Consider the following 12,854-nt stretch of genomic DNA (forward strand, 5'->3'; position numbering starts at 1 on the left):
AGTTCTCTAGCTAGCTCTTTTACTTATTTTCTTTCAAAAGTTTAATATTTTGAAATATAACACATGTTTGTTTATTTTAGAGTACAGCCACATTGAATTATCTGCTGCGTCTACCGCGGGGAATCAAATCCCAGTTTTTAGCGTTGTAAATCCGTAGACATACCGCTGTCCCACCGGGGGATTATATTGACTGAAATATCTGTAAATGAAAACTGTTAATCATGAAGTCACAAGACACGCTATGCGCTCTTGTCTTAGTGCTTATTTTGTACCTAAGTACCGTAAACGGCTGAGTTTCCTTAAAGAAAGAAACCTTATCATGTACGGGTAAGAAATGTCAGTTATATACAGCAGTAAATACACTGATAACTTTCTTGATAATAGTTTATAAAATGTCACATGGACGTATTCATCGAAATGTAAAAGAAAAAAAATCACTTATTTATAAACAGTTTTTATATAACGCTGGCTGTGTACTAGTGGGTAGCATAATTCACATGGGTCCGAGTAGCCCAAAAAAATCGTGCTCCGCACTTAAGGAGCCGAGATTACATTGTAAGAGTGCCAGTCAAGCCCCACTATTCGATAGAGTTACCCAAAAATGGTCGATGTATGCTGTTGAGTAGCTGTCTTTTCTCTCTAGTGTATCGGTTCAAAACTAGGGTAGTTAGCGCAGAAAACCTTTGTGTAGCTTTGCCGCGAATATCCGAAACATACAAGTATTTGTAATTTTCCGCGACAATTAAATTTTAACATATTACGTTGCTCCCTATGAGACGCTGTTAAAATATCAGAATAATATAGCCAAAAGTCTGGTGGATTTTTTTATGTATAAGTAATAACTATATTCTGATTATGTTGTTTCATCAAGATACCGTTTTCGTGAGTTAGCCCGCTCTTCAGTTAATAAAAGAGATTGTTACTTTATCCTCTATGTTTTACTTGAGCAATATGAGCAAGCCTATTTTTCTGCTAACTTAGCGAGAAGTAATCATGACTTATATACATATATAAGATTGTGTAACTATACCTTCGAACTTTACAGTCTGTTTCCCACATATTTGGTCAGAGAATAAACAAGTATTGTTTAACTGAACTTTGAACTCTCTCCCACAGAAGAGATATTCAGAAAGCTACTGCATTTAGCAGCAAATATAGTTACGTTTGTAACTCTCAAACTTACTTGCTTATTTTATTAGATGACTCATTGTGCGCATTATAAAAGTTTAAAAACTATTTCATGGGGACAATATAAAACAAGTCATAAGACAATATATATGCATAACATCCACCGGCTCCATTGATATAAGACATTGTAATAGAAATCCATTTAAAAAAGTTATGAAAATGTATTAAGGAAAACCTTCAAAAAGTTGCTTCCAGAGTAGGGATTATTTCCACCTAACTGAGGCTAATACCATTACCATGGTGAAATAACACGTTTTCTCGGCAATCATATTTCTCCGAGGTATTAGCGGATACCTATACGTGTAAGCCAGTTACAAATAACGTAAATTTACATTTTAGATCAAGAAGCATCTGGATCTGTCTTTGATGTTCACATCTAGACATTTGGCAACACACTTCCAAAATAGCTGTTAGAAATATTTTGTAAACAGATATATATATATTCTTATTTAGTATTGACCTGTTAATATCTATCTAACTATCTAGGTATATTTCTCAACATCTTTATGAGGTTAACTATATGCCTATCTTTTTGGTAATTTTATATAATATTATTTAACCATCTGTTATATATTTATCAATCTACCTGTTTATTAATATTTAATCCACAAGACAAGATTTTTGTGTTTGTTTTTCAGAAGACTACCAGAGTCCTACGAGATGCCTACAATTAAAGCTGTGAAGAAAATTCCTACATCTGACCTTATTGGGTAAGTACGTAGGTTCGGTGTTAACTTCTTGATTATCAGTACGCAACGTACAGTGTTAACCTCCTGTTTATAAGTACACAGCAATATTTCGATAACAAAATATTTTTAAGATTATTTTATGCATAATAACGCTGAATATAGATTTGATGCTACAGAATATCAGAAGAACCCGAATAAAAAAATCTCTTTAACGCACTCATCTCCAAAAGCCCTTTCTATGTAGTGACATTTGTAGAAAATGTTCTGGTTTTTATTTTATGATGATGTTGACTAACTAATATAATATACTAAGGGCTAAAAGGTGTTTGTTCTTTGGATCTTAATAAGAGTAAAACATCTTTTGAGTGAATTTATAAATAAAAATACAAAATCCACTAACAGGAAGTTCGGTTCTCAGTAAGTAATAACATGCTTTGTTCAAAATCTATATAACTGTAACCGTTTTTTTTTTCTAAAAGCAAAAATAGAACATAAATTAAAAACAATATAACATTCTTAACTTGTTGGATGGTTAAAACGGAAAAGTTTTAAAATTGCAGTGGGAGTAAGACGGGGGTTTTAATCTTGTTGCTTGGGGACATAATAAATTAATCCCATAATAGGATTTCGGTAAAATCCTGTTATAAATTCTAGAGATAAGTAGCAATTTGCCACAGAAACAGGTAAACGATTAATTAGTTTGAAAGATTTATAATTGTTTCATCTGTAGTCTTTCTTCGTATGTACAGGAATGTTGTTGTTTGTTGAATTTCACGCAATTCTACTCGAGGGTTATCTGCATTATACAGGAATGACTGAGACTGAACCGTAGAATTATATTGTTCTACTTATGAACAGGAATAGACTAAGACTAAACCTTATAATTATATTTTTCTGTTACACGTGTACAGGAGTAGATTGAGGCTAACACGTAGATCATATTGTTCCAATAAACAAAGTAAGAGGCTGAGGCTAAACAATAGAATTGTATTTTTTTCATTCGAACTGATTTATAAATTTGCGAACTTTTACTCTAATGAAACAAATAATTCAAAACTCGACATTAAATCTTAAACCTTAAAATTTTATTTTCAAAACTGAAAGAGGTGGATAACTTTCTAATGTAATCAAGAAATGCTGATTGGAAAATGTCCAGCTCATTTCTAATCTGTCACCGGGTTGCACACAGAGGGAAAAGAACTAACAATTTTCTTATGATTACAAGCTATTCAGGGATACTTAGAGTTTCGTGTGCGCCGAAGCAGGTACGACAGACCGGGCAGCAGCCGGACCAACATTTCTTCACACTAACTATATGTCTTTTTATAATTAAACTTTCACAGTAACTATAGGTCTTTTTATACTTAAGCTTTTACAGTAACTACAGGTCTTTTTATAATTAAACTTTCACAGTAACTATAGGTCTTTTTATACTTAAGCTTTCACAGTAACTATATGTCTTTTTGTACTTAAACTTTCACAGTAACTATAGGTCTTTTTATACTTAAGCTTTCACAGTAACTATATGTCTTTTTGTACTTAAACTTCACAGTAACTATAGGTCTTTTTGTACTTTAAACTTGCACAATAACTATAGGTCTTTTTGTACTTAAACTTTCACAGTAACTATAGGTCTTTTTATACTTTAGCTTTCACAGTAACTATATGTCTTTTTGTACTTAAACTTTCACAGTAACTATAGGTCTTTTTATACTTAAACATGCACAGTAACTATAGGTCTTTTTATACTTAAACTTGAACAGTAACTATATGTCTTTTTACTTGCACTTCAAAATTTGTTTCTAGGTAAATAGATAGACTTATAGTAATGTAATAGTATGTATAAATCAGTATAACAATGCGTAATAAATTACATACGTAATCTGCAACTGCACATGCTTGTGCTTGCTTATAGCTATGGTGAGTATAAGTGCCAGTGTGCACCTATTTTTTGTGAATCATAGAGAAGTGCTTGCAAATGATCAATACTTTCAATAAATTATAGTACAATTAGCACAAAATTCAATCTCAGAGCACCCATTTTTCAAAATATTCTTGGGGAGCATGCTCCCAGACCTCCTCCCTTAGCACTGGTATGCTTTGCACACTAATCTGAGTTGCCTGACCAATCCCAAATTGCTTCCTCCACCGTTGAGTTTAGGCTAACTTAATAAAAGTTTTATCGTGAAACGACAATGATATAGTGAACAACACAAAGCGATACGTAAAATATGTGTGTATGCATGTGTGTGTGTGTGTGTGTATATATATATCCTTTTATTTTGGGAAAGGCTTGGATGTCAAAATCACATATATGCAGACATACGTAGCTACCTTTTTCTGAAGCAAATTGAATTAAGTGAAAGCTATTGTTATAAATATCAATTTGTATTACTGTCGCAATTCCTGACGTAAATACTGGCGTCTGCGTTAGATGCTTTGAAAGATGGATTTATCTTAAGAAGATTATCCAAAAACATTTACTATGAATATAGAATATTCGAGAATATTGATTCAGAAATCCAATTGACAACCCCTCCGTTGCTTTCTTTTCGTGTTGCAATCTTGTAATAACTTTGCCCTTTGTTTATATGCTCGCTGTTAAATCCAATAACAACCTGGAAACGTGAGTGATAATCCTGGACACAAGCGTCACTTCCAAATCCCAATCCAATCTTAAAATTCGTAAGACACGCTTGTAGTAAATCAGATAATATACAACCATATTGTATTGACTGTCTGTAGATTTAGAAACCATTCTTCTTCTTCTTTACGTCAGCCGTCCCTGATTTTAAACTGACTGACTAGAAGGAGGCTAGTCAACAGCACCCACGCCAACTCTAGGCTACTCTGATTGGAATAGTGGGAGCGATTGATTATCACTGGTATAACACATACACAGTCTCCAAGTGCGAAGTCCCATATATTTTTTCTTCAGTGGATGTGAACTAGGAACCGTCGAATTCGCAACTGGACGGTGTAACTACTAGCAAGTCAAGTTGCAAAGGTTGCATAAATATGTTTCGTGATATGGGTATAAATGCTTTAGTGTATCTTTGATTGTGTAATTGCTGGATTTAGAAGCTTCTAGTACCCAGCAATCAGTACTAATATGACAGTCATAAGCAAGGTCCCACCTTTCTTATTACAAGGCAACAAACCCACTGTGAACTAACTTGATTTGTTTTATGAATTCATTTAATGAAACAACATTTCCGAGTATGGTACTCTTTTAAACAACTGGTCGAAAAAAAATTAGAGAATAATTGTAAAACATATTTTGTTGTTAAGCACAAAATTACACAATGGGAAGTTTGTGCTCTACCCACCAGGGGTATCGAAATCCAGTCTTTAGCCTTATGAGCCCTAAGACTTACCGCTGAGCCACCAGAGGATGTGTTCAACTCATGGAAGTTTTACAAGATAATATATAAATAGGTTTCTATATACATTAGATCCAGACAAAATATATGGAAATCGTTTTTTTTTTGCTTTTTTTTCTTGCAAGTGGGCCAGCAAAATTTTGGCTGTCCAAGCCTAACCATAACTTTATGTATTCTAATACGGAAAAAAGAACCCCTAAACAACCTATAAACTATTGCTGAGCTGTTATTAGTGATATATAATGTACATTATGTTTACGTGTGTACTTCTAACACTATTACTTTTAGTAATATAAAGTAAATTTTTACGCAAAACATATTTATCAACCTTTTCTGAAATATTCAATTAAAGAAAATATCTTTATAACTTACTGTTTGTATACGTGACCATATTATGGATGTAACGAAGGAATGTAACCACAGATTCAGATGTACGTTTTCAACGATTAACCCTACTCGTTAGGCTTATTAAAACACTTCAGTTCATTAGCCTATAAATAAATGACATTATATTGGACATTCACGTTTATTCTACAGAATGTCAGAAGGAAGAATATTCAATAAAAAGACAAAAAAATACCTGAAGTTCTCACAACTGCGCATGCGCAATTTATAGATACCAGTTATTCGTTAAGAATTTGGGTGTTTCTGTGGAACGTTGTTTTTAATCCAACCATCTGAACGTAAGTTAGGAAATAATAATTACAAAATAAAATTCAGTCGTAGTGAATAACATATAAAATAAAGCAGGAAAAAAAACACCGAACGATTTAATTCTCAAACCAAAAAAATTAGTTATATTGCAGTATAAAGTTTGTTTTCCACGGTTGTACGGATTACGATTACAATATATTCACATATCGTGAAAATTTAAGGTTTCATTTATTTTTTCAAAGTGGTGACACAAATTGGAAATGTAATAAATATTATTATCTTTAAATTCAAACCAGTTTTCTAACTGACAGTTAGTTGCTTTGTAACAACAATTTTCTTCAGTCTTTGGGTAATAGACCAAGAGAGTCCAGTGATTAGCGTACCGAGCTGCAGATCGGGAAGATCCCGGAGTCGAGCCGCGATACGCCGATGAATGCGTTCTGCACTTTAGCTGAGGGCACTACAACTGTGACGGCAACTCATCTATTTGATTAAGAATAACCGCATAGGCACAGGACGCTGTTAAGAGGTTCCTCTCCCTCTGTTTAGCAGTGATGGCTGTATCTGATTGTTTGTTAGTTTTGAAATTAAGCACCAAGCTACACAATGGGCTATCCGTGTTCTGCCCACCACGGGTATCAAAACCCGGTTTCTAGAGTTGTAAGTCCGCAGACATACCGCTGTGCCACTGGGGGGCAGGCTGTGTCTGAACCTTAGAGTCTATGAATTGATCATTTTCCCATCTGTCGCATAACGTGTCATTCAAATTGAGAATTCCAAAAGAGAAACTGGTCGAGAAGGAACGGCTTTTATTATATCTTAAATAGTAGAAAGTCTAACAAATAATTTTGAGTTTGATAAGAAAACGCGTGATTCTGAAACTTATTTTAACAAAGTAGAATTAGCACAAGCACTGGTATGAAATTACTGTCCATGAGAAGTAATAAGACAAAATTGATTATACACATCTCAAGATCTGTCTGTAAAAGCGATTATTATAGCATGCAGACTGCCGTTCTTAGTTCATTATTTAAACACAACTATGGTTACATTGGTGATTGATTCACCTTTTAGCGGTTGTTAGGCGTGTCAGTAATAGGGAGGTTATTTGTTGCTAATATGGGGTTAAAGATTTAACAACTGGAATGATAAAAGATATAATAACAGTTAGCTTTTTTATATAATATATATTCTTAGAATCTACGTACCCAGTTATAATGATTCCAGATAAAGTATTTTATTTCTGGTAACTATAGAAATATGGATAACTCTAGGCTGAATTATTAACAACAACAAAAACTTTTCGTATTAATTAAATACATTATATCTATTCTGTTTTGCTGTTAAACTAACTGAAACATTTTAAAATAATTTTCAGTTACCCATTAAAAATCTTCTTTTGTTAAGTAATGGAAAAAGAGTATATTAAATTTAGTCTGTTCAACCAAACAACGTCCCTAATTTTTAACTAATAAAGGAAAGGCAGCTACTCAACAGCACCTATCGCCAACCCTTGGGCTTCTCTTGTATGGCTGAATAGTGAGATTTAACCGTTAGTCTCATAACACACCCACGCTCCAAAATACGAAGCGTAATTTGGGGGTAAATGGTAGCGAACATAAGTTTCCGGATTCACAGCTCGGTAAGCTAACTACTAGGCCACACCCAGCCAATCTTCATGTAATACTTCTTACTACTCGGGTCTGTAAGTGGTGTGAGTGGATGATACTATCAGTCGCTGTTGGTGTGGAGTTATTGTTTGTTTGTGTTTTTAGTCTTTCTAGGAAAATCTTAATAACAGATAACGAATGATCTACTGCTTCCCCACATATGGCCAGTTTTCATCTTCTCCATCAAGTTACGTGAAATGGGTAGTATAAGAAACCTGCTTTACAATTCCATCCTGAAATGATCGTAGATAAGCAGTTTAGAGAAATGACGCATAGACTTGGGAGAAAGGGTTCTAAATAAACCTCTATTAGTCTTTATTTCTTAACACAAACGATTTTCCTGTGCAGTAGAGAAGTATTTTATGGGAATAATTGATGGCAAAATTAGAAGTCTTTTAATCGAACTATCTTCTTGGGAACATGTATACTGTGAGAATACACCCTTAAAATAATTTACTTGAGAGCCTTACTCATAAACAGGGGTGTCAGAATATTTAATACTGATGCTAATCCACCAGTATATCTTCATAATGTTTATTACTGATATTAATCCACTAATATTTATATATTATGTTTCTTACTTATATTGATTTACCAATATTTATATATTATGTTGATATTGTTACTCTGACATATTTATATGCATTTGCTAGTTTTCATTCATGTTTCCGCACAAAGTGACAGGTCATACAATAAGAGCAAGCATCATAGTTTAGTCCAATATATCGTCTCGTATAAGTACAGAAAAAAATGGGTACAGTACATGTAACAATATGTACAGTAATAGTGTATGTAACGTACAACAGTCCATACAATATGTGAAAACATTATACAAGAGACAAGTGAACAACTATCTTCATCAACCATCAACGTATGTAACGTACAGCAGTCCATACAATAGGTGAAAACATTATACAAGAGACAGGGACAAGTGAACAACTATCTTCATCAACCATCAACGTATGTAACGTACAGCAGTCCATACAATATGTGAAAACATTATACAAGGGACAAGTGAACAACTATCTTCATCAAACATCAACGTATGTAACGTACAACAGTCCATACAATATGTGAAAACATTATACAAGGGACAAGTGAACAACTATTTTCATCAAACATCCATGACAAAGTGATTCCAGAAACGACCATAAATATCATCTAATATAATCGACTGCACTCGTTGTGACTCAATCGACAGCATCATTAAGTCACTGAGACGCTACTACGAAGGTTGCTCTTAACAAGTTTCAAAGCGGAGAAGAAGGATGTGGCTGACAGGCAGCATCAAGCAGTAAAGAGAAGAGATCAAATTTAATACATCTCTTACGAACCCTTCCTTTACCATTTACATGAACATCTGATGATTTCCTTTCAGTCTGAGAGGCTGGACAGCTTCTGCAACTGATGGACTAAATAACTTGTATTCAGAAACCAGAAATTAACATTTGACGTCGTCTACATGGAAAGAAATCAAAGCTTGTATATTCTTTGTATTTGAAGGCACTAAACAATCATTGGACACCAACAGCATCAACAAAACACGTTTTCAGAAAACCGAATTCTTAGAGAAATTCAGCTTCAATTCCAATATTTCATAAAAAATGTGACTCAATAACGATCATTGCCAGTTAACATGGTTTGTATTTTAAAATATGGAACCAATGTACAGTAACCCCTTTCTAGTGCCAGGTTTTGAAAAAATACCATCATCACTGTCTATATTTCTTTCAGCTCTTGTAATATGCTTGTCAAAAGTTTTTGTTTCATTTCTCATGCTTTCAAAACAAACACTTGAACTTGAAATTTTGCTATAACGGTATTCATATCCTCATCTTAAAGGTATTTGAAAACCACATGACATAATTTCTAAAGTTTACTTATAGTGACCAAGCAGAAGAAGATTTCAATGTCGTCAACACTTTCAAAAGGAATGAAGCCTTATCAACAGTTTCACAATCAAAGTCACCATTATGCACGTTTCTCAACAGTTGAAAAGTTATTATGGTACAGTTTTCTGTTTGATTTAAACAACGTGTATCACTTCCTTTTGGTTGTTATTGCTGCTGAATGTTCTAGAAGAGATTATGTCGCTTTGTGCCGATTTCAGTAAATGAGAACTATTCATGGACTGTCGCAAATAATTTTATTTTCAGTTTCTTCTATATGTGTCTATAACCACTAAATGTAAGAAATGTGCAAAGCAATGCAAATGATATGCTTTTGAAGCTTAATCTTTCACATGAGCCTGATGTCTCGTGTGATGACGTGACATAGTAGAACAGCCATCATATCTTCAGCCACGCAGATTTTTTAAGATTTTGCAGTAGACTTAACATTTCCGCAGCTTTCTTCACACAGAACACTATCAAAACTAGTAAAGGTTCGATTACTTATTCATTTTCTCGGACATATCCGACAGCAAAAAAAAAAAAAAATGTGTTATTTGTTGCAGTCTGGTGCTGTTTCTAGGTAGACGAGAGGCACCTGTCTTTATAATGTCACTTATAACAGCTTCACGAATAATCTCAACACTGGCTCGACTCATTTCATTTTGAGTGAGATATAACCAGGGTATCCAGGGGGATTAACTTTTGCATTTTGTAGATGTTTGGTTTGTTTTTAATTTCGCGCAAAGCTACACGAGAGCTATCTGCGTTAGCCGTCCCTAATTTAGCAGTGTAAGACTAGAAGGAGGGCAGCTAGTCATCACCACCCATCGCCAACTCTTGGGCTACTCTTTTACCAACGTATAGTGGGATTGACAGTCACATTATAACGCCCCCCCCCATTCTTCCGGATGGCCCGACGTCACTGCTCACAAAATCCAATGTTGTAATAGGTTTTACAAAGTGATAGTTTTAAGCATAGTAACTTAAAAACTTGCATTAATTCATTATAACTTAACTTGTTAAGAATTAGAAACGAATATTGGTTAAGGAGAATCGTGATGATTATGAAAATTTAACACTGGTTATTTAGAACCATGCTGATGCTGAAGAACTAACCACATTTATAAAGAATCACGATTGTGATAATGGAAACTAACATTTGATTTGGAGAATTATGATAACATTAAGAACTAATACCGGCAATCAAGAATCACTCTGATGATGAAAACTAATACTGGTTATAAGAAATCACGTTGATGATGAAAACCTAACACAGGTTGTGAAAAATCGCGATTATGACAAAACTAATACGACTATAAAGAATCCCCATGAAAAAAGATGAAAAACTAACAGCAATTATGGAGATTCATGGTGATATTCATGATAAGTTAACACCTCTTATGGAGAATAGCGCACTTGAATAAATATTTAGATTGTCTTGGTGAAACCAGGTGAATATAACATCGCAATTCGATAAAAGCAAGATTTCTATTGTGTTTTTTTTCTTCTAAGTTTAGATATAACCAAACTGAGATTTGTAATAGAGAAATTATGTTGGTTGATAATTAGCTGTTTAGTTAGCTAACTGAAGGTGAACTTAAAAGAGGTATGACTATGAATTCGTGCTGATATTGTACAATTTAGGTTAGGTTTATAGCTAGCTATAGGATGGGCGCACTTAGATTGAAATAAAGCTCATATATCTTCAGAAGATAGATATGAAGAGCTAACTGGCATAATCGCTTTATCTCCGGTGTATAGGCCGCTTTTCAGCTATTCAGAGCGTCCCAAAGTCGAAAAACAGCGAATAGCTAAAACCGAGATTTCCTATTTTCTTTCATTATCATCTTTTATTAACAGGCCTAGTACCTACCTAGTTCTAGCATAAACTATAATTTTATCATCAGTTGACAGAGCAAAACAGTCTTCACGATCTTTGACTACCTATTTTATTATTATTCTATGCAAAATTTATAAAGCTTTAGAATACAATCCATAACCTAGTGACCTACGTATGTCATCTTATAAAAAAGTAAAAAAGCAAGTATTAGGAAAAAAATATATCGCTAAATATAAAAATCCATGTAAGGCTGGCTACAGTAGTTGAAAAAATGAACCAAACAAGATAGGGATGGAAGTGGACATATCACTTGATCCGGCTAATCATAACATAGCAGACTAAGCTGTCTCGACTTTACATGGAGAAGAAAATCCCTACATTACAGTCTTCCTCATTGAAAAAACAAAGAGAACCAGAATTTCCAATCGTAAAATGTTATTCTATTGTAAAATAGTCATAAAAGTAGTATTTTAAAGTTAACTAAAAGAAAGGTATAATGATGAAAGCTGAGATTCTGTTCAAACACCAAACTTTCGATAGATAAAGTGGGGAAGTCAGTAATGTATGGATTTTATTCTCCGTTTAAAGTCGAGACGGCTTATTCTTCTATTCGATCATTAGCCGGATCAAGTGATATGTCCACTTTCATCCCCATCTTGTTTGGTTACGTTTTTCAAGTTCAGTAGCCAGCCTTACATAGCTTTTTTATTTGGCGATACATTTTTTCCTAATACTTGTTATTAGATTTTGGTGATCGTATAGACTAGTAAAACATGACAACGAGATGTAACTGTATCCAGTGGATTGAACCAGCAGAACTTAGGATAACTGTGTTTAAGCTGACACTGAAAGCGATATGAACTAAACAAGAGATTGCAAACTTTGAACGGGTTAGTCTGAAAAGGAGAAAAATACACTTAGTTTCTCAAGCTAGACCTGTAGTCTCAACTCTAGAAACGAAATAAAATAAAACCAAGGAACTTCAACCTAAGACACGTCTTAGCCAATCGCTCTCAGGAGAAATTGTAAATATATCCTCGCTCTAAGAAGGTATACCACCACGTACAATTGCTCCAGGCAGTGATTAAAACAACCTGGACTGGCACCTACTTCAGCAATTTCCTTCCTTGTGCAACGTTTCACAATATTACAAATTAATTTTGCCACACCAAGTATTAGAACACACATGGAAAATATTTGTATGTTTTGTAATCTTCTGTGCAAGAAGGGGACATAACATTGTTGTTTCATTGGTGTCTCTTTCTTCCAAGGTTACCATAACAATTTAATGGCATCTATATATTTCTATATTTTAATGACGAGATCTGTTGTCTTCATAATTTAGTTATGGGATAATCTTTAATACACACCTCTATCGATGTTTCAGGAAAGATCTATTCAGAGTAAGGCTTATTGTACACATCAATTACTTTATATATATATATGCCACATGAACAAGTATCATAAATGTTGTAATATACTTTAAAGTTTCAGTTAATCATGACAGAACACACAATGAATTAGCAGCAAAATTATTC

General features: G+C 33.9%; 1 protein-coding gene across 2 annotated transcripts in view; it reads left to right on the forward strand.

Annotated features, from left to right (window-relative positions):
• LOC106466750 (vesicular glutamate transporter 1-like) overlaps positions 1–12,854 on the forward strand; it is an 82,857-nt gene that overhangs the window by 33,533 nt on the left and 36,470 nt on the right. For both annotated transcript variants that reach the window (XM_022394824.1, XM_022394825.1), the window contains exon 2: positions 1,827–1,898. In XM_022394824.1, the coding sequence (XP_022250532.1) occupies positions 1,827–1,898 (72 nt within the window). The remainder of the gene's footprint in view (positions 1–1,826; positions 1,899–12,854) is intronic.

Source organism: Limulus polyphemus, unplaced genomic scaffold (genome assembly GCF_000517525.1).
Source record: "Limulus polyphemus unplaced genomic scaffold, Limulus_polyphemus-2.1.2 Scaffold2371, whole genome shotgun sequence".
NCBI classification, from domain to species: domain Eukaryota; kingdom Metazoa; phylum Arthropoda; class Merostomata; order Xiphosura; family Limulidae; genus Limulus; species Limulus polyphemus.